This window comes from Bombus pyrosoma, linkage group LG1 (assembly GCF_014825855.1).
Source record: "Bombus pyrosoma isolate SC7728 linkage group LG1, ASM1482585v1, whole genome shotgun sequence".
NCBI classification, from domain to species: Eukaryota; Metazoa; Arthropoda; class Insecta; order Hymenoptera; family Apidae; genus Bombus; species Bombus pyrosoma.
In genome coordinates this window covers 1,471,946-1,494,741 of record NC_057770.1, presented here as the reverse complement: position 1 = coordinate 1,494,741, position 22,796 = coordinate 1,471,946, and the positions used below count along the sequence as shown (strand labels likewise).

General features: G+C 41.0%; 2 protein-coding genes across 2 annotated transcripts in view; one reads left to right on the top strand and one right to left on the bottom strand.

Annotated features, from left to right (window-relative positions):
* The window catches only part of LOC122570491 (lachesin-like), a 269,681-nt gene extending 249,920 nt beyond the window's left edge, over positions 1 to 19,761 (bottom strand). The window contains exon 1 of the mRNA XM_043732905.1: positions 19,695 to 19,761. The gene's annotated coding sequence lies outside the window, so the exon portion shown is untranslated. The remainder of the gene's footprint in view (positions 1 to 19,694) is intronic.
* Positions 11,091 to 19,754, top strand: LOC122570484 (UDP-glucosyltransferase 2-like). Its single transcript, XM_043732855.1, has 8 exons — positions 11,091 to 11,533; positions 12,750 to 12,820; positions 12,895 to 12,993; positions 13,316 to 13,455; positions 13,881 to 14,194; positions 15,697 to 15,916; positions 17,955 to 18,174; positions 18,289 to 19,754. Exons 1-8 carry the CDS (start codon positions 11,354 to 11,356, stop codon positions 18,593 to 18,595), a joined length of 1,551 nt encoding a protein of 516 aa, XP_043588790.1. The 5' UTR covers positions 11,091 to 11,353; the 3' UTR covers positions 18,596 to 19,754.
* Positions 19,762 to 22,796: the final 3,035 nt, after the last annotated feature.

The window sequence follows — 22,796 nt, the reverse complement described above, 5'->3', positions numbered from 1 at the left end:
GTTAGCACGGCTTCCATCACCTTCCGTTGCAACTTCGATCCGATAAAGCTATCGTTGAAATATATAAACCGCCGCTACCATCCTTCCGTTTATAAGTCACCGAACTTGCTAATTTCGAGCACCGTGTTTGTTAAAATAGCTTCGCAATAAGATTTTTCAAGGCGTGATACGCTGCTCGGAACAACTGCAGAGTGGTCGCTGTGAATCGTTCGACTCGTGTTTAAGTAGCAGATGATCCAAGTAAAAGGAAACAGAGAAGTTCTATAGACTGATAGGCTGACATTTTTGTTGGATGTTGATACTAGGATAAGAAAAAGAAAGCTCAGTCGTGAAGAGCGGATTTGGAACAGTATATACATTTAGTTTTCTCTCTTAATACGTACGTTTAATAAATTTCAACCTCATTCTGTAATTACAACGTTCATTTATCCCTGTCTGGAGATTTATGAGGAGAAAAAAAGATACATGGCAAGTAATATATATCGAGAATGCTTTCCTCCGCTTGAATGTATATCACTTCCGTATAATATACATTTATATATATAATATAATATAATATAATATAATATAATATAATATAAATTCCGATAACCCTATTACAACTTTTATCCAGCGATTCTCATTAAACACTAATCAACTGGCTGTTATCCTTTTACACACAGTGGCCGGGTCACTGTGGCCGCGTAGAACGCCAGATCGGCTCATCTGGAATTCAGATTTGTGTATCCTTACGTGTTGTTATCGCACGATCGAGCACGTGGACGTGCGCGCGCGGAAACGTAACCTCGAACGTCGGAACCTGGAGCTAGTATAAAGGCTTGGGTGCGTATGCTACGCTCGTTTGAGCGAAGGGAACACAGTCCGCCAAAGAGGGGAATGATGAGGGCGGAAACGCGGGAACAGGGGAAACAGTGCCCTTAATACCGAGCAGGAGTTCAAAGGTGGACCCCGCAACAACGCATCTAATTACTTGCTTCCTCCGTGGTCCGTGGCACAGCGAATTTACATCTTGTTTGTTCAAGCACCTGTAGCAACCTATACCACCACCAGCCCATCCGCCCCATTCAGCCCATCCAATCCCCGTTGGGCCTCCCCCCAATGTAGATTGGATACTGCCTATAAACAAGCAATTGCCTTTGACTCTGAATGCTCTAGCTGCAGAAAGTCTAACCGCCACAGAGTAGCAATATCTTGTGCAGGTTCGTGTCGTGCCCGCCGGGTACCCTGCATACACTTTTCAGACCATCAAAATTCGTGGCCCGATCTACACGGAAACCTCGCTTAACCGTGCCTTTGCCACGCTATCGGAAAACGGCATCTTGCGTCTCTGAGTTTATCTAATTACTTCTGTCGTGAACTGTTTAAGATGCACGGACGAAAAATTGATTCATAATCAGTAATTGACAATCGGTGCATAGAATCCAGGAAACGATGGTTTTTATCAACATCCAGAATACTGATAAAATGATGGAAGAAGTCAGTGATCGCTGAAACCGTCCATAGAGCACAGCGCGTAGAACCGAATATTTCCAAAGTATCGTATATCATAAAAAAGAGAGTGAATGATTTGAGCGAGTGTATGATGATCGATAAAGAATAAGAAATATGTGATGAGATGCATATATGGAAATTGAGAGAGGTATCTTAGATTCCATGTGATTTCGAAGAAAGATAACTAGACGCGGTACGAATATGACTTTTTGATAATGTAGGCCGCAAATGAAGAAAATCCTCGACGACAGCAGCTTATTTTCCTCGTCCGACCAACTCTTTAGTTTTGCCTCTCAAGAAACGGTGAAAGCTCTTAACAGATGCAACATCAATGAAGCTCTACGCTCGAGCGAAGCCCCGTATTTTCTTTATTTCGGTATATTTCTTCCTGCTTCTTTCTCTTTCTCTTTCTTTTCTTTGACGGCACGACACCAAGAAAGAAATTATATATATATATATATTGTCAGGTGAATGTAACGTACGTATGTGTTTCTTCCTCCCTCCCATCCATCACACTACGTGCATTTCCATAAGTAATTTCCTGCTGATCTATTTCAACTTACTGCTCATCTTTATTCACTTACCAGCTGTCAATTATTCTATCGTGCATTTTATAATTATTTTCCTAAACGAATTTTTCAAAATTAAACACGCTATGATGACAAGTACACAACTTCTTAGGTGTTAGATGTCCTGCATTATAACACATCGAACAATCATACTTGTAAACCATATACTTGTAAACCTGTCCCATTTGCATCAGGCTTATATCACCTTAAAATGTAGCAAATATGTTCAATTTTTAATTTAAAAATCCTCTACAACCAAGGTCACACTCTCGTTTCGACAGCAGGATCAATTACGAAGTTCAATGGAAGGAGGCGTCTCTCGGATTAATATTCCTAAAGAGCAACTCTTTGCAGATCAGAAGGGCAGACTGACAGCGCTCGGAGACAGAGTGTAATCAGCGTGAAATGTTTCTTTCACGACGATCTTGCTCATACATTTGATGCAGTCCATGTACTTTTGTCCGCTGAGCAAACAGTGGCGTAGGAAATGGCAAAATTATGAAACGTTGTCGTCGTTATACCTAACAATCTAACACTAACAATCATCGGGCGAACATCGCGATACTACTTCGTGACGCGCCCTCTTATTTTTCTCTCATTTAAGATTCAATAACCCGGGACACGCAAACGTGCCATGTGAAATATCTCGATACTAACCTCATTCACCGAGTAAATCTGCGTTTTCAAACCGAGCCGAGTAAGCGAATCTAATATCCAGCCGAGGAAATAACCGGCATTAACTTTCGAGTTTTCTATGAATTCCGAGCTACTGGTCGACGTCGTAACAATTTGTAAGCCGAATAAATTCATGTACTAGCGGCATGATTGACGAGTTTCTACGATGCCGATCGATAGAAACGCGCGTACGCGATTTATAGGCCGCTCGTCGAATAGAAACGCACTCCGTGTACGGCTTCGATAATGTTACGAACGTTTGTCTAAGCTGCGACACTTTCTATATCACCACCAATCCATTTAATTTTCGTCGTAACGTCGCCGATTCTACGATCACGAAACATGTTCGAATCAAGAGAATACAAATAATAAATCTACGATGAATAATTTCTATTGGAGGACAAAGATCTACGAAACGTTGGTATTTCATGGCGTTACAACTGTCGCGTTTTCCAGCACGTTACGCCCATGGTTTGACTACTACTCTTTGTCACATTTTTATACGTCGAAATGTAAATACTTACGTGTACACGTATTAGACACCGTGGCAATACGCGGTCATTTTCATTAGACCGGATGAGAGAGCCTGCTAACTATTTACAAGAAAAACTTTATCCTTTCATCTGCTCTTTAGTTTTGATCCTGGGGCTCTCAGCTTTGAAACAAGTATGAAAAGAAAAGAAACGTTCGATAAGCCATTCGTTATTTTCTTTATGACGATGTACGCTCTCTATGTGACGTATGTTAATTTTTAACATATCCCGAATTACGGCTGAAAGTAGAGAAATATGCAAATTCGAATCCGGGCTGGCTATTACGGTCGAAAATTAGATCGCGTTACACCGCATGTGCGAACGATGAGTCCATGACGGAGCGTTACAGTGAAATCATTAACCTGAATTGACTGCGTGAACGTGCAGTCAATTCAACCATAATCTAGCGTCCCGTAAACACAGGACTTTCAATCATATTAATGCAGACGCGATGCACCTAAATCATTACAATAAATAGAATAATAAATGCTAGTGGTTGGTCAATTTCGGGCGAAATGCCGCTTCCGCGCGACAACCAGATATTCATAGAACGTAAAAGTGCCACTTTAGGAAACTTTATTCTTCATATTTATCTATTTGTATTTCTGTCTCCATTTTCAACACTTCCCTCGACAATCCCTATAACCGTACACGTAAATTACTCGGCTAATTCGTCCTCGCGATATTCTATCGTCCTTCCTTAATTAACATCAATAACTAATTCGTTGTCTTTTTCCGTGGCTGACCTAGTTACTTAACTTTTGTCCGATCGAATCGAGTCGAATTGCAGCGACGATTTTAACAAACTGAGACGCGCGCACAGATACGCCGCGACGAAATAAACAAAACGAGATAAAGAGAAATGGAGAGAGAAATACGTGGAAGGATGGAACGCAGAATTCACAGTCACGCTGTTGAAAGTTGCGCAATATACATTACCTAAACATTTCGCATAATTTCGTATTACTTTCAAGCGATTCGACAAGAATAAAATCGTTCGATGACATTGAAAAATTAAATAACTTGTCGCGATAAAACGTAGCGTGTATCGAACGATAAACTTGGTTTAACCGATCGATAATACGCGCTAGTTCTCGATAGCATTTAAGTAGATCGTGCCTATTATGCACAGGCACCACAATTGCACGTTTACAGCGCGTTTGGAGATTAATCCTTATCATTCGTACATTATCGGGGATTAATTGAACGATTAGACAGCGAACGATCTAAAATAGATGATGAATAAATGATTCTTTACGGATAATCGCGTTTCAGATTTAAATAGATCGTTAAATCGATCACAAACACAAACAGCGGACGTATATTTATAATGCGAATATTTATTTATAATTAGAAGATGCATAATTCCTACTGTTCGGCATAAATTCGCAACGATTCAACAATTAAATAACGAAGAATCGAAAATAGGTGACAAATAAATGATTTTACTGGGAAGACTGGATTCAACGCCGGATGTACGTCGTTTTAAATATCCCCGCCGCAACGCGGTAATTCTAAGATCGATCGTCGGTTAATCTGGTTTCCGCGCGAAACGATATTTCATTTTCCGAGCGAGTGGTTTCCGCGATCCTCCGCGCTTCCATCCGTCGCCGTTGAATTCTAATGCGGAAACTGACACGCGAATATACGTCTGAAGAAGTTCCACCGACCCTGGAAGAACTCGCGAGTTTCGTTGAGGAACGGAATTAAGACGTTATAGAAATGGATTAAGGAGTTTAATTAAGTTGATTCAACGAGCGCGCCACAAAATTTCGCGTTCCTAACTTCCCCCCATTCGAAGCGAGATCTACGGATTGCTGCTTATCGTCCATTTGTAGCGTATCTAGAATTGTACAGCTCCATGTTCAATACGGCAACTAAGGCGTTGCTAAAGAAAGAGAGAACAGATATTCTTTTTACGATATTCAGCATAGTCGTTTCTTCTATCGCGAGACATAAATCCACGAAACGTTCAAGTACGATCGAAGGAAATTATTAGTTCGATCCTGACGAGAAGGCAATTCAGACGATCTCTCGTATCGAAACCTGGGTTCACGTTCGAACCTTTCCTTTGTATCTCGCGTGACGAGGGAATATCTTCGACGTTTGGTTCGAGCTAATCTAAAAACGATGGCGATGCTTCTGGTGTAACGATCGCGAATTTTCTTTGGTTTTCCCGGTTTACCGGCCGTTATCCTCTCCCTGAACGATTTCATCTTATATCCACAGGGATTAGAGAACCTCTGTCTCTGACCGTTTCATTACTCATCCTACACGTTCACCGGCAACTACGTATTCGTTCTGTTTGTCCCTTGTTCCTCTCTTTCTTCCTCCGGCCGTATCAGTGTCGGTCGTTCTCCCTTTCTTTCGTCCTCCTTCTTTCTTCCTCGTTTCTTCTCGCTCCTTCTTTTTCTCTCTTTCCTCACCCACCTTTCTCCTTTTTTTTTCTATATTCTACGCTCCCTTTTTCTCTCCGGCTTTTCCGAGTCTCTCTTTTTCCTCTGGTCGCAACAGCAGTTCGCAATATTGTAATGCGAAGCACAATGCGTGCACCCGAAGAGATACGACGCGATAAACAGCGGGACGCATCGAGCCTAGAGAAAGATTAAAAAAGGGAGTAATATGTCTTGCGGGATATTTCGCGAATAACGAGACGAGAGTAGACAGCCACGGTACACACGAGACATTCTTAAGTGAAATTAATTGATCGATTGGTGGTGGCGACGTTCTTTCCGCCCTTTAATATTTTATCACGCAGACCCCGATTAAACCAAACAATTTTGTCAACGATAAAATTCCGATGACTCCGTACGTAGAAACCGAAGCATCAAGAAATTCTTAAAAATACGTCCTCTCAAATACGTCTTGAACAAACATCTCGGATGTCGATAACCTCAGGTGTCGATATAAATCAAAATTTTCAGCCAAAGGACAAGAAAAGGAGATAATGCAAACGGGCAAATCCTTTAAATTTGATTTAATAAACCACTCGACAGCAGAAAAGAAGGAGAAGAACGAAAGAAACGAAGGACAGGGAGACAGAAGCATCGGAATAATATTATTCCTTTCCGATGGTTCCCGATGTTTTCTAACGACGCTTAAGAATAATAACATTATAGCGACTGGCAACGATGAAAATAACGATCGAGGTATCCGAGTGAGCGTGCACCCCTTGAATTACAGAGTGCGGTTTCCTCTGTTGTTTCTCCATGGCCGTTATCGTTTGCTCGAACAGTCTTTATTTCCGTGACGTAGAATCGTTCCGAGCACATTGCACGAGTTTAGACGTAGCCTACACGAAGGAACAAGATCAGCGAGTGAAACGAAAAAGGAAATGGAGGGAAAGGAGCCGCGCGTTCCATCCATTTCTTATTTCTACCTACGCCAAAGAGAGCTCATCCTGTAAATGGATCAAGTGCGCGGAACGTTTCCTCGATGGAAGTTCGATACCGCTCGGAAAGTTCGGCTTGCACTTTCTATGCTGCGCTCGAAGCGCATCCCTTTGAGATTTGTTTCGTTTTCTGATTAGACGGCTGCACAAGCAAAGGCTAAAGTAGCCACTTTAAGGGAACGAAATCGAATCTATCGGTACGCGAACGAGGGGAAGGAAACGGCACGGATAACAAAGTTCGAGCACGACGTCTATGCGATTCCGGTACTTAATAAACCATCCTCAAGCACGGAAAGTTGTTGCATCTCCCGAGGAATCTTCGCTGTCTCTTTTTTCCCTGTGCCTTCCTTTGTGGTAGTTTTAAAAACAACTTAGAAGTGCAAATTCGTAACATCATCGAGAAAATTAACCTCTGCGGTATCACGGTAGATGTCTCAAAGAAATCTCGCGTTCTCAAGAATACTCAAAACTTGGCGAAAAATAAATATCATCCGCGAGGAAGGAGAGGGGGGGGGCCGCGAGCGAAGGAAAAGAGGACGGAAAGTTTAAAAAACGGCAGAGCGTGATGGAGAATACGGGCGGGTGGCTTCCTCGCAATGGACCTGGCAAAATTTGCTAAGCGGCCGAGAGGAAATTGCGATGATTATACGGTACCGTACGATGATGTAAACGAAAAGGAGAGCGAAATAGAGAGAGAGAGAGAGTGTGAGAGAGAGAGAGAAAACGGGAGAAAGAAGAAAGAAAAGAAGAAAGGGAAGGAGATGGAGAAAAAATATTCCATAAAGCGTAATGAAGGGCTCGCAAATATTTATCTTTGGGTAGGTTGGGTGCTGCGGGAGAAGCGCAAAGAGCCATGCGAAAACGATCCAAGCCGGATGGCCCTTGTCGCGGCACAGAAACGTGGAAAGTTCTCCTGACACGATTATGGCGCTCGGTGACCAGAAATAATTTCATTAGTCGCCCCGTAAACTCATCTAGCAGTTCGTAAAGAAACCATACGCGTGGGAAATATGTACTTAGGCATATATAATCGTATACCTGTGGACGCCTGAAGCCCCTACCACGCTCCCACGGGAACTCTAATCACGGGTACTTAAGTTCCTGTTGCATAGACGTACACCGAACGATGCCTGCATCAGCAACCACAGTTTCGTGCACATACACGGTACCACGGCCTGTGTGCTGGAGGGTGAATGGAATGATTCGCGCCACCGAGCACACTTGTTAATGAGCGAAACGACGGTTTACACGGCTCGACGAGGCCCTCCCGAAGTTAATGGACGTATATCGACGAGGCTCTAGCCGATGTCGAGGATCCTTCTTCGACGTGGATCGCTCCAAAGATTTAGAAAACCTCGAGAAACTTTGACGCAGCTTATTTCACGTCGCCTTAACCACTCGTCAGATTTATATAAGCCCTTGATACGTGAAGTAGCAAACAAAATCGACGATTCCTTGGACTACGACAAAATACGATATCCGCGCGACACTAATGTTTCGCAATCGGTTTACGGGAGTAACAAGTACGAGAGAACGTCGCAAGAAAGGCGTAACAAAATTTCTGACAAGCCAACGCACCGGTAACGTTTCTTCGAGGTTCGTTGAGGTCGCTGATGTTAACCGCGGATATCCTAAATTTCGGTTACATAAGCGTTCTCGCAAAAACACTCTCTCCCTCTGTCCTTCTCTTCTGGCTCTGCTGGATACCGTCTGGAAGAGACGACCAGGAAGAGGAGACAAGAGAGAGAAAGCAAGTAGGATTATGGAGAGATCCGCAAGTGGGTGCCGTACAATCGCACGGTAGAAACTGAGTACAAGGGACAAAGACACGGTAGACACCTTGTGGATAGAAGGTGAGGGTGATAGAGGATACAGGAGAACGTAGAACGTAACGAAAAGAGACGAGAGAGAAACTGAGGAGGGATCTCGCAAAACATACACAGCTGAAGCTGACACATCCTCTGCCAGTCTACTGGCTTTTCTAGAGTAGAGAAGGACGAGCAAATCTAGACGCTTACTTAGTGACACACGCAGCATTTTGCTGTCGGAGCTGAATTCTCTCCCTTTCTCTCTCTCTCTCTCTCTCTCTCTCTTCATCTCAAATCCCGTTCCTTTCTGACCCTCTTTTCCCTTCGTGTTAAGCCTCTATTTCCCCCCTACCACCGTTCTCGACGGCATTGTATTAAACCGTGGCTCGTGTTGCGGCTTGACAAGAGGGGGCACACGAGTTATCTTACCCTCGTTCCATCGTGTTCCCTCCCTAAACGTTTCTCTCTATTCCTCTTTCATCCCCGCCCCCCCTCCCCCCTCATATATCCCATTCCAGGATACGTTGGATTATTCACAGAGTAATTTAAACTACGTATGACAGACATTCCAAGTGTTTCAAACTGATCGATCGTTCGTGTCCAACTTCTCGAATGTCGCGATGTCATTTATCGTCACGCCGTCGAATGTATTAATATCGGCTATCGTCGACAATATCACCAGTTATCTACGCTTCTGACCGATCGCATCTAGCTTTTCGAAAAATATATCGTTCTCGTGATCATTGTCGCGAGTGTGACTGCGCAAGAGTAATACGTGAGAGTTGGATCGGATAAATCGCCCTACCACGTGTCCTTAAAGTATCTTGATAGGCGGCGACAATTTGTCGAAATACGGATTTTGACGCGTACAGTTTGTTGGAACCCTTTATTACACTCCGTGTCCCTGTTCGTCGTCGATCTGTTCGTTCCTGAACTGTCGCCGAGTTTGAAGACGAGCTCCCTTAACCGTCAGCAACCGCTTTCAACCCTTATCAGACGCATCTGATTCTGACACGCGATTCGAATTTTCCGCTTTCCCGCGGCGTCTGGCCGGGGCTCTTTAAAGTCGTAACGTTGCTTATTACGCGTTCCGGAATGTCTAACTTGTCAACATTCAGGAGCACCTAAACTCGTACCTCTTCCAGAAGAACGAACCGGAAGTAACGATCGTTTGGAGAAGTATTTTGCGGCAAACGAGAACTCTGCGAGGCAAGATCTTGCAAATGTCGTGAAAATTAACGGTAAGGACGATTATTCCTGAGGAATGGCCGCTGGTAAATGGGGGGACCGATTAAAGGGACGAGTCCTCGTGACTTTTTTCAGGCAACACAAACGATGCACCTTTACGGTGCAACGGTGCGCACAATATCTCGAATTAACGAGGCTCTTCTCGTATTCCAGGTATTATTACGACTCTAAGTAATGAGACGCGTTTAAGCTCGCCGTTACGCCAGCCATGCAAAAATCTTTTGTTTTCGTCCTGAAACGTTTATCTGCCCGACGCGTAATGACGTAACGTTGTAAGTTTTTAATTAACGATTAAACGATATGCATCACGGACCAATGAGTCAGTTCTTTCGTTCTTTATTCCCTTTCTCTCGTTTCTTCTCTCTCTCTCTCTCTCTCTCTCTCTCCCTTTCTCTTTCTTTCTCTATCTATTTATCTATCTATGTATCTACGTATTTTTCTCTATATCTCTATTTTCTCTTTTTTGGAAAATTACGAGAACGAAGCTACATGGTGTAACTGGTCTATGGGACGTGAAATCTATGTCACATGATCGTCGTTACGTATGTATATGGTCACGATATTGTTACGCAGGCAAAATCGGCTAACACGAAAAAGTAGCATAGTTTTCGCGAAAACAGATGACATTTTTCTCGGTTGAAACTTTTCTTTAGAAATGGTTGACCAATTTTTCTTCGGCCCCAGCGACCGCATCATTCCGTACGCTGAACCGAGCCATTCTCTTGACGGCGAGGCAGAAGCGTACATCGAAGCTAATGGCGCGACTCTCGGTGATTCGTCTCTACCCGACCCTTTTCCCTTCCATGTTTTTTTCCCTTTTCTTATTATTGCTTTCTCGACCGACTCATAATTTACACGTAAATTTCGAAACCATCCGGCGAGAACGATCTCTTTCTTTCCTTTCTTTTTTTCCGGGGACAATCACCTTTTTTGTTTATCGTTTATTTTTCGAGGAATTCTATTCGCGCGAAGAATTGAAGGAACGAAACTATTCAAATTCTCCATCTGTCATGCAGGTTGGCTAAAAGTTTCCGGCCGAAATGTATATTTATTACGTCGAGGAGAGGAAGAATCCTTAAAAATTTGATGCATAGACAAATATACACTTATCTTATCAAATTATTTACGAAAGAATACTACTATTTAATATTTATAACAGTTACTACTGTAATATGGATATGGGGAGACGTATCGTATATATTATACGATGACCTTGAAAGAATTGCCTCTTACCACGCGCTAAAGAGATAAGGTAATAGATTCCATGAAATGCTCCGTAGCCTGTGAATGACGCTTTTATGTTTCACGCGATGCGATGTATAAAAATATCTATCACTAGTTGAAGCCGGCTTTGCATTATTTCTCCGGCAAGCCGTGCGAGAAACACGCGACCGATGTACAAGCGGTTCACTTATTTATCGTGGCCCCAAGCAAACTGATCGTGAAACATGTTGTGAATTTTTCACGGGGAAGATCGTTCTCCAGCCTCTTCTCCCGCCCTCCAGTCTGCTAGATCCCTTTAGAAATTTCTACAAAAGGCGTAACACCAGCAACCTCGATTCTCGTTTAAAAAATTGAAAGACTATTTCTCGTGGCTCGAGTGTATTCTCGAAATACGTTGGTACAACGGTGTACAAGATGTTGTCTATGTTGTTGGTGCTTTTACTCTTTCGTCAATTCTCGCCCGCCATTGGATTCAACATCCTCGGAATTTGTCCCAGCGCGAGCTACAGTCACCAGCAACCCTTTCAAGCATTGATGAAAGCTTTGGCGGCTCGTGGACACAACGTTACCGTGATATCAACCATTCCGTCAAAGGTAAGTGCGATTTTTCTCCTCTTTCTTTCTCTCCATTTTTCTCTGCGTTTCCATCTCGTTGACTCTCAATCATCTTTCAATGATATTTCCATCATTCACCGATGACTCTTTCACGTATTTGCTCGCCATCTAATCGATTTCCGCCCCCCCCCTTTTCCATTCTCTTCCCTCTTTCCTACTTTCTTTCTTCCGAATCGGAGAACGGAGAAATTTTATCGAGTTAGAAACAGTTTTAACCATTACCGGCAAAGTATGGCAATTTATACGCAATACAATCACGTTACAACTTCCGTCATTTATCAGCGTTGGGAAAGTTAGTAAAAAGGCGCGAAAACACTTCTAACAAGGTTATAACGATGGTTTAATAATTCAATAATATCGCGTAGACCGTAGGGAAAAGTTCGAAAAGATATCTCGGATAGGTGTTTGACTCTGTGCTCCACTTCGGCCACGCGTACCTCTCGTGCCTTCTTCCCACGTTCGCCCGGCAGTTCATTTTTACTTCTCTTTCCCTTCTTGTCTCGCTCTACTTCCACTTTTCTCTGGCCCCGATCCGTTTTCGTGTCCCTCTCCTTTACCCTCTCCATAAACTCCGGTTCAAAGTTACGCAAACTTCGTTCGGCTTCAATTTACCCTTACTAACGTTTCTTCTTGTTAAACGCATCTCTTTGTGACCCGATGCTCGCCGTTCTCCGCCTTTTTTTTCTATCCACCTTTTCCTTTTTTTTTCCTCCAGAGAAATCAAGAATTCGATGATACGATGTAAATCAACGACGAATATGCCTGTCATAATTCTCATAAATTCTCGTGACAGACACGCGATATTGTCCGTTCCACCAATTGAACGTGACAAACAAATTAACGCAAGCGGGTCTTTCCGAATCTCATTAGACCAGTTACAGTTACAGTTTCAAGCAATTTCTGAAATCTCGTAGCGAAGATAACTTAACATTTGGTAACAAGCCTCCTACCAATTCATCTATTACGCTCTTAAAATAAATAATCCTCGCTTATCATCCGCTAATCGTAACGCTAAAAACAATATTAATAGAAGCAATCCACCGATTATAAAAATCCGCACAGACAAAATAGATAAAAGAGAGACAAAATTACAGAAATCAGAGATTAAACTAAAATATCGCGGTATAAGAGAGGCTGCAAATACATTCAAAATTCGCGATAGGCAGAATTGATACGCGCCGATGTGATCTTTCAGCAAGCGATCAAGAACTACGAAGACGTGGATCTGTCGTTTTCCTATCGGAAGAGAGACTGCACCGGGCTAAGGTACGCACGCATCTTTGCGTTACATGAACAATTTCACGTGCTTAAATCCGTTAAAATATTGATTTTTCTTGCAGGCACATGGGAGCGTTCACCCTTCTGCGGAAGAACATGCGAGAGGCGAACGAGCTTTGCGAGGAGCAACTGTTCAGCCCAGCCATCGAGCACCTAATTTCGTAATACAGAATATTCTCATTCTATTTAAGACAGTGCACTAGCGCACGACCGGTGGAATAAAAACAAGTTCATTTCGTAAACTCGTTAAAGCTGGAATAGGAGAAGAAAAAGTGCACCGGCGCAATTTTCTTCCGTGAGCCGTAGAAAATTACCGGCATCACACCGGCCGTTGCTTGCTATTGCCATTTATGCCGAGGGCGGGAGGGAGGGTGGGGGAGGAACGACAACCGACCAAAGAAATTACAGTAATTCCATCGCGTTGCAACTTCATCGGTTCAAGCTAATCTCGAAATCGCGGCGCGGTATTCTTCTTTTTTTCAGGAGGAATAAGAGCTTCGACGCGGTTGTTATAGAACAGTTGTGGTACCAATGCTACTACGCCCTCGTCAAGCATTACAATTCACCGGTTCTAGTCGGATTCCTGAGCGTTGGAAACCTACCATACGTTATGGACTCCGTTGGTAAGCGTACTATATGTATATTTATATGCGATAAACGTTATCGAAAATATGAGGCGGAGAAAGACTACGGTAGTAGAGACCGACGGTCTGGCCGCGCTCGTCTCGCGACGTCTTTTTCTACTGTTTTCGTGCCTCGCTTGGTCAGAATGTCGTTAGGCGAACCCGAAATTGACGTAAATTGTCGATAAAGTAGAAAGTGCGAGCAATCGGAGCAGAGAGACAGCTTTCGTAGAAAAGAATAGATCGCTCAGTAGTGCTTTAACCTGTACCGATTTCGTATCAGATGAGAATTAAGGAGTCAGAGACACGCTACCTGGTCGTTTCTTTTCGCGGTAAAAGAGAATCGAATGTTTCTTTTTCTCGATCGTCACTTACATATATATATTATGATTCTTTTTATATATATGATCTATTTTTACTTTTAGGAAATCCAGACGACCCGCTGTTGAACCCCGACATGGCATATCCATTCACGAATAAAATGAGCCTGAACGAGCGTATCTGGAACATCGTCTATACAACGTGGACCAGAATGTACTATAAATACTGGCATTTACCGAGGGCTCAGGAGATCGTTAACAAGTGGATGCCTGACGTTTCGATCGAGGACATGGACAGAAACTTCAGTCTAGTGATATTGGGAAACAATCACGTATTCGGATATCCGAAACCGCTGCTGCCAAATGTAATCGAGGTTCACAGTCTCCAGATCACGGAGAAAAGGGAAACCTTGCCCAAGGTATCGACGGAATTCCTAAGCTAACCCATTAAATCGTAAAACCGTACGATTGCTCACTGGTAGGTAAATCCTGGATATTACTTGACAAATTCCTAACGTGACGTCGTTTTCTCTACAAATCTCATCTATAAGATGATCTAACGACGAAGTAATCGTTGTTGATTCGTCGATTGTTCGATCATTCGTCGACGATTCCACGACAAATTCAAAGTCGATCTTTCACGTCACTTTCTCCGTCAAGCCAACCGCCAACCCTATAAGCTGATCTAACGTCCAAGTTCCAAGGAGTTATTGTCGATTCTTTAATCATTCGGTGATGTCGACGCACGATGCATCGACAGGTCGCGGTATTGCGAAACTTAAATTCAGTCAACGATTACGGATATTATTCCTTGCGGGACCCGACGGACGTTATTTCGCGTACTTTTGCCGCAGCAAAGGGTAGAATTCTATACCGCGAGCAGGGAGAATGATTTCTCCGGGGGAAAATACGTAGCAGTCTCTCAGGTAACCGGTATAGGAGAAAGTTTACCCACGGCTCGGCATTGCGACGCGAAAGTAAAGGTCATTGCTATTTACCGTCTCCCGGTCTACCCTTTACCTTTCACACCGAGCTGCGAAAGAAAATATTTCTCGAAAGATATTTTCCAGCCTCCTGGTTCGTTTCTCCCGACAAGAAAAATCCAGATACCAGTGTCGTTTCTCGCCGATTCTTTCTGCCTTCTCCAAACAACCACCGGCGCACACCTAAAACCTCGTGTGTACCGCGACACGTCCATGAGAATTATCCAACAAACCGACGTTCATTCGGACGTTAGAGCACGTTTTTCGAGATACACCATCCCCCGAAACGCAGTTGCATCCGTATCACGTGGAATTAATGCGAAACATTGAGATGCATAACGTGATCGCTATCCACGTGCATGTTCGCTTCGCGAGAGATACTCCTACTGTCCGCTGCAATTAATATAACAATACCTTCTACTCCACGTGAGGTGCGTGTATCATTCTCTTGTCCCGAAATTTTTTCAATATGAAACCTCCCTTTGTTTTTCAAGAGATACGATTTCTCTATTGCAGCTATCTCTTCCGATTGTTGCAAAATTGTTTCTATCGTCGTGTTAGTACGTAGAAATTAACTCGTACTTGTTAAAAATTAGGGCGTGTACTCCAAAAATAGACTAGAGATTTCCAGATCTACAGTTAAAACATCTATAGTTATAACATATGCCTTTCTGATGCTGATTTCATAACCAAGATGTAACTAACACTATTTTCTACAGTTACCTTGAAACGTAAAATTATTTACATCATTTTCTTGAGATAAGTAAACTTTTGGCAGTAAGTCGTTTCTTTCTTCACGATTGAACACATTAATTGTGTACTTATTTAATGAAATCCAGAAATTTGTAAACAACAAAGTTGTATCTATATCTTGACATTTCTAACTAAAATTCTTTCAGCAGAATCGAGGTTAACGTTCGATGTATTGTTAACGATAGGACATTGAAGAATTCCTAGACAAGGCGGAGCACGGAGCGATCTATTTCTCCCTAGGCTCGAATCTGCAAACTCATCAGTTGCCAGTCGGCCCTTTGACCGCATTGTGTAACGCGCTCAGCTCGCTCAAGCAAAGAGTTCTATGGAAACACTCCGGAGACATGGCCATTCATCCAGCCAACATCAAATTTGTGAAGTGGGCACCCCAGCAAGCGATTCTCGGTAAGGCTACCGAAGGCTAAGCTGACCCTTCGCTTCCTCGCGGCTCCTTTGACCGAGACTTAGATTGACCGCTTCGGGATATGTCCGTTTTATAGCTTAGCTTCTAGACATCGCTTGCGTGCGCACACAAGAATCGTTATCCGGACGATGAAAATGCCTTAAGAACGTTAACGCGATGGAAAAGGAACGAAGTGATTAATCGCGTCGTAACGAACAGATAATTTATGCCTCGGTTAAATTATTCCCTGATAAACCGATGAATAGAGTAAATTGTGCTCGTTAAGTATTATACAATGCATTCATTGATTCCCTCGGACGCAAGACACGACATTTTTTAAAGATCATTAGAGATTCTTTTCTTTTTTATTCTCTTCTCTCTCCACTGTTTCTTCTTTTTTTCTTTTTTTATTTCATCTCTCCTTGGAAATAAGAAACTTTTTGCGTAATTGTCTACGGTGCTCGTAAGTACGTGTTTGTTCGTTAATTATCGTATTTCCGTTTGATTTACATACACAACTCGTCAAAACTCGTCACGACGGTCTGTTCGTTAAACAGGATTCAACGGCGAGCAAAGGCTCGCGCAGATACTTAATGAAGTTGCTGACGACTTTGCAGGTCCTTTCATTTGGAAGGGATGTTAATTTTCTCGGGTAACCAAGTGCTGTATAACGACCTCGTCCACGCTCATTTTTAAATGATCACCAGTCAAATGCGACTCGCGCGCGATACAATTTCCTTTTACACCTTTTCTCTATTTCTATACCAAAACTCAACTCGTTTCAAACGTTCGAAATTTTTCAAACAAAAGTCAGAATACCAGCGTACAAATCGGATAGAAATACGTAAAGAGCAGCTAAATAATTCGAAAAAGAGAAAGAGAGTGAGAGAGAAGTACATCCGAAGTATCGAACGGTTTTGTTATTACGAAAGTTAATTGCCGATGTATTTTGGAAACCCAGTGGCACGATCGAGAAAAGATAAACGACGATACTCCATTGAATCCAGGGAAAGGACGATTTACAGGATTCATTGCGAAACGAAAAGATAACTCATGACACGGCAGCAAAATTCTCTCGGGAAATTTTGACAAACAACTCCGCATCGTTCGCGGTAACGTCCGGACTCGATGCAAATGCAAGCAAGCGCGAACTTTCGTATACATTGACAGACAGGTTACGTTCACCACCCCTTTCCTAAATCTCTCCCCACTGTAGAACGCGTATTAAAGGTGGAAATGCGAAATGTAACTGGTGGGCGTCATGCAAATAATGAGAATTTCAATTCAATTGCCTATTACGGTTCACGTAGTTCCGAAATGCAACACGTCGGATGATTTCAATGAAACTTTCCTGTGGACGTAATACGTTTCAACCTTCCTGATCGTTCGCTATGTTTCGCAAATTTGACGCTCTCACCACCGTGCAAAAATGATCGTTTCTCCGTTAATTAAGTAAAATATGAAAATAAAAGAAGAACGAGAGACCGATACACTTTTCGCTTTGTCTCTTCATATCGCTCGTGCGGTCTCCTCTTTGTTTCTTAAAGCTTGCAGTTATTAACAGAAATTACGAAAGGACGATGTTCTCAAATTTCTACTTGAATGTCCAAATATTCGAATCTTTAAAGTTTCTAATTTTCGTTGAAATATTCTAAATTGTCCAAGTATGAATGTTTCAAATACGTAAATTTCTTAACTTTTACGTAACTTTTTCACATTCGGATACATTAAAAATTTTGTAATCTTTAAATCTTATTTCACCATCGAAATGCTGCTGAATACCTGGCTGGCCTGGTAAATACGAGAGCAAGCTCATACAGCTTTAATAACTTGCTAAATATTTACCGAGTATGTGGAAAATGAAATGATAAAATATACAATTATCCCAATGAAGGTTCGAAGCACTACTTTATTTTTTACATATCGATTTGCTTTTCGTCTATCTTCGAGTATAGTCTTAAAGCTTGAGAGAGGATAATCTGCAAAGGAGCCACTTTGCTTCGGTCTAATCCGCGATACTAACATTGCTTCTATATACAGCACATCCGAAATTGATGGTCTACGTGATGCAAGGTGGATTGCAGTCGTTGCAAGAGGCGGTGTACTATTCCGTGCCGGTAGTTGCCATTCCCTTTTTCGGGGATCAACTTTTCAACGCGCGTAAAATTCTGGATGCTGGTATCGGGCTTACGTTGAACATTGATACCATCACCGAAGAGTCCGTCGTCCGGACTCTGACCGAAGTTATAGAGAATAAAACGTGAGTGACTGATAGAACGATTTTTTCAAATTCACGGGCGACATACTTTTTAAATTCTAAAACAGAATCTTCGATCGTCGTTAAAAATGTATAAAACTAACATTACGCTTGCAGATACTACAACAATATCAAAGAGATGTCGGAGATTGCAAAAGATGAATTGATAAAGCCAATGGACCGAGCTATATGGAATGTGGAGCACGTGATCAAATTTTCCAAATCGAAACATTTGCGTTACTACGGTCATGATATATCGTTGATAGATTACTACGGAACGATAGCGATCCTTATCCTGCCCTTATTTCTGATAATATACTACGCTTGTTTCGTGTTTAACAATTTGAGAGACAAGAGAAAACGTTCTTCGTTCAATTATATGAAAGATCGAATTAAATTCTTTGCAAGATCAAAAGTGGAATAGTTACGGTATCTTTAACAAGACGAGATAATTATAAGTTCACTATTATGTAATAAATTTCATTCAATAATGTTTCATTATGGCTAAATTTTCAAATAAATATTGTTAAAATACTTTGTAATAGTTACACTTTATTCACCGTTGTTAAAACATTTCAAAGATCTCGTTTTATGGTTCGTAACTTTTAAAGTACCATCGATTATTAACTAGGAAAATAGAATTACCATTGTACGGAAACTTTAAACTGTAGTATCGACAGTCGATTAGACGACAATCCAAGGCGACAGTTACGTTGATCGATTCTGTTCAGAAGATTGACCATTAATTCTATTTTTTAAATACGAAAGAACCATTTGAAATAAACTTTGTCGAAAGTTGGATGCAATACACGAAGGATGAGAGGGAGAGAAAGGAGAAATACGTAATCCTTCCTTCGCAGAAGTAATTTATCGTGACGAACAAAAAGTTCGTTCGTTTTTGAAAAGATGTAGCTATATTGTTTTGATACATAATTGTTTCTTAATTTCATGAACTTTTACAACCAAATCGGACAACTTTATTTCCATAGCAGTGAAAATTAACTGAGAGTTAAACAAAAGAAAAGGAAGGATAAAGGATAAAATGTGTCCCACACAAAATTAACTATTACATAAAACATAGTACGTTACACTATGCTATATTATAATAATCAAGACTACCTAATCACAAATCTAACTCAATTCAAGAACAATCCACCTAGCCGTAAAAATTTAACGTAAACGTATACCATGTACCGAATTGTAAGTCTAATTGAACCTACCTATCCATAAGAATGTAAAAGTTGTGTAAGTTCTACCTACATAGATATGTTTTTACCTCTGAAGATTTCAAACTACCTTTGAAAACTTTGAACATCTAACACGATACCTATCTATCTAATAATATCTATCTATATAATATGCAAAGGTTTCCGAAACAATTAAAATCGGTGTAGCTTAAATTAGATATAAGATCTGTTACGTATAAATTAAACGATATTTCTATAAGCCCTACCTATAGAAGATCTAAAGGTTTTGTTTTGTAGATCCTATCTAACGTCTAAGAATTTCCTTTTGAGTCCTACCTATGTAAGAATGCAAATGTGGTAATGAAAAAGTCAAGGGATATTGTACGAATCCTCTTGAATCGATGTCACAAAAGACTCTGAAACAAATGTGTGAAAGATTAGTGAAATTCTATGATTATAATTACTTCCCAATAGATAAAACTCAAACATTATTTCGTAGTATTTAATACCTGGCACCTTTCCTTTGTCTATTTTCTTTAATTCATATTTCTCTCGTTCTTTTGATCCTTTAGCATACATATTTTAGACGCTATGGTACCTCCTGTAAGTCTGAAACAAACTCATTTGTAGGATTAGGATCAATTTCATTCGATTATTTTTTAGTTTTAGCAAAGATAAAGAATGTTAATAAAAAAAAACTTCATTACAATACTTCACTATATACTTACAACGACATACACGTGGCTATATTATACCAATAACAGAGTTCTGTGTTTTAGTAATCATAGGAATGTTACAGTTAACAAAGGAATATGTTTTTCTAGCAGTATTTTCGGTAACAAACGCAGGAATGAGGGACGCTGAAAACGAAACAATGCAGTAGCCAGAAGGGCCACTAAAATTCAATCGTCTTCCACTCTATATAAACCCGAGCAAAAATCCGTGAGTGGGGTATTCTTTCTGTCTCGCAACGTTAATTTAATATTTATGAAACAGAAAATTCTGAAAATCAAACGCGAAGAGTGCTTCGTTCTTTGAGCAATATCGATTAATTTATCATTTACAAATAAACAAAAAAGAGAAAAAAGGACTGGCAATTCCCGAAAGTTGGTACGCGACACTGATAAAAATTAATCTATGCACTCGTATCTAACAAATACGCAACACTAATTGCGAGAGGTCTCGGTGCAACGTATTGCACGTTGCTGATGCACGACCACTTCTGTACAGCCTTGTCAGCTGTATCGAGTGATCCAGGAGCGGAAACAGTCTTCCACACATCCAGTGGAGAGATATTGAGCATCTTGTAAACGCAACACTACTTGAAAAAAAAAAAAAACAGAAAACGCGATCGTATCATCGCAACACTAAAATATAAATTACTATCTATTGTATGAACAAAAAGCTACTTCAAATATTCGAAAATTGCAAAATTAATTAAAAGTTAATGTTTGTAAAATCTAATTTTAAATAACAGAAAATAAAATAGATTCTAATAAGTAAAATTCTCTAAAAAACTCTAGGAAAATTAAAATTGCGAAATACATTCACGATATCATAGTTCGTGACGCTAAAACAAATACGCCATCATCATCTTTTCGCAACTCTAATTCAAACCGAAATTAATCTCTCGCAACGCTAATAAGAAATACCGCGATTTGCTCGATACGATGATGAGTCGACACGTAGATCGGCCCAAAAAAAATACAACTACAGATACTAAAAGCGAGCATAGTGACAAAGTAGTAACGAGAATGACTTTCCATGCTCTGGATGGCCCAGAGGATGGAGAGCCATTGATAGTTGCCCTCTTGAACGGCAGTTTGCCGGGCCTCTTCGGCTCATAGCCTCTACTTTCTTCGGGCGCAATGCCCGCTGAAACTTAAATCTAAGCTCGAGTCTTTCTAATCGCGAAACAAAAAATACCTTACAAAGGTGAAATAAAGAAGTAAATCGCGGAAGCTTACTCAATTGCACATAGACGACCAACGATCATAGCGATCGTTGCTCGTTCGCATGTGCGTGCTCGAGCAATACGTTCGTTTCGACCCTACCGCGAACTAAGACGCGACCGCGACCGCGGAATTCGAAGAATAGATAGGCAAAACCAAAGACGAGGCCATTCTGCACTCGCGCCAGTTTCACCGTCCACTCTTCAAATTAGATTTCCAGAAACAGGTTGGTCACTCGAAAACGCGCCTACCCGACCATGGCCCTACCTACTTATACTTAACAGACACACCAGAAAATATGCTACCTATCCTACCTAACTCTATATTTAAAAAGTGGCAAAACAAACACACCAACACATTCACTCCACGATTCTCACACATACAGCCAGGCGCAAGAGCCTACACTAGAGAGGACGTCCCGGGACGCCTCCGACACCCGGCGTTCGACATACAACTTGCACACTCTAATTTACGTACCATTTTCCTGAAATCAACTGACGAAGGCTAGCGGTCATTGCGTAAAATGTAATAAAATCTGTATGTCTATATTTCGCGTATTATTTTATTCTTTCATTCGGTGTTCTATTAAAATTCATGTAACTAAACTTGGAACCATGCATAATGATGCATAATTGATGGCAACATTAATGTATAATCACATCTGATTATGTATTACGATATTCTTATCACAAATTGTGATTGCATTGCTACATTGATCGAATTAATATACGAATATCTTAAATATTTCACGTTATAGCAGATGGGACGATAATAAAAACGACGCAATTCCACAACCTAGCCACACATACACACATACATGTGGAAAATACGCCGTGCACGATACACTAACACGTCGTCAGTCGCTGAGAAATTTTTGCAACATTATAAATTATCATCGTGCCCAATGTCTTTCTCCCACCCAAGTAGCACCTGGGCACGTGAATGAGATCTTGACAATAGATACGGAAAAGATTAAACCTGAAAATCCTGAACTAAAAAGATTAGTTTGTCTATTTTGTATCTAACGGACTAATATTTCTTGATTTTGTATTTTGTTACTGTATTTCAGATTATAATGGCTCTACTTCATTTTAATAAATCTTTGATATTTCAATACTACAACAAAAATTAATACTGTACAAGAAATGCATTTATTGAGAAAGAAGACTAAAAAACGGATAGAATCTAAATTTAATAATAGGATAGAAATAACCTCAGACGATCTCTTCATCAAAGCACATTTTCGAAAATGCATAAACAGTGTTCAAACTTGTTGTTTTGATTAAGAAATCTGTCTGGCGCGAAGTTTCTTCTTGCACATAAAATTTTATATATTTTTGTACGGAAAAAATTGAACTTTAATTTATATTTTAGATCCTGCTGAAGTTTATAATAGCTGAAGTCAAATAATTCAATCTGACTTAGTATTAGTCATAAAAGAGAAAATGGAACCGAAGATTATTTATTGTATTGTATTGTCATTGTC

Excerpts from the sequence above, each read along its gene's own strand:
- LOC122570484 (XM_043732855.1), top strand. The coding sequence starts at position 11,354 with ATGTTGTCTATGTTGTTGGTGCTTTTACTCTTTCGTCAATTCTCGCCC. Across the intron at positions 13,456-13,880 it reads ATACGTTATGGACTCCGTTG|GAAATCCAGACGACCCGCTG; the intron begins GTAAGCGTACTA and ends TTTTACTTTTAG. Across the intron at positions 14,195-15,696 it reads AAAGGGAAACCTTGCCCAAG|GACATTGAAGAATTCCTAGA; the intron begins GTATCGACGGAA and ends TGTTAACGATAG.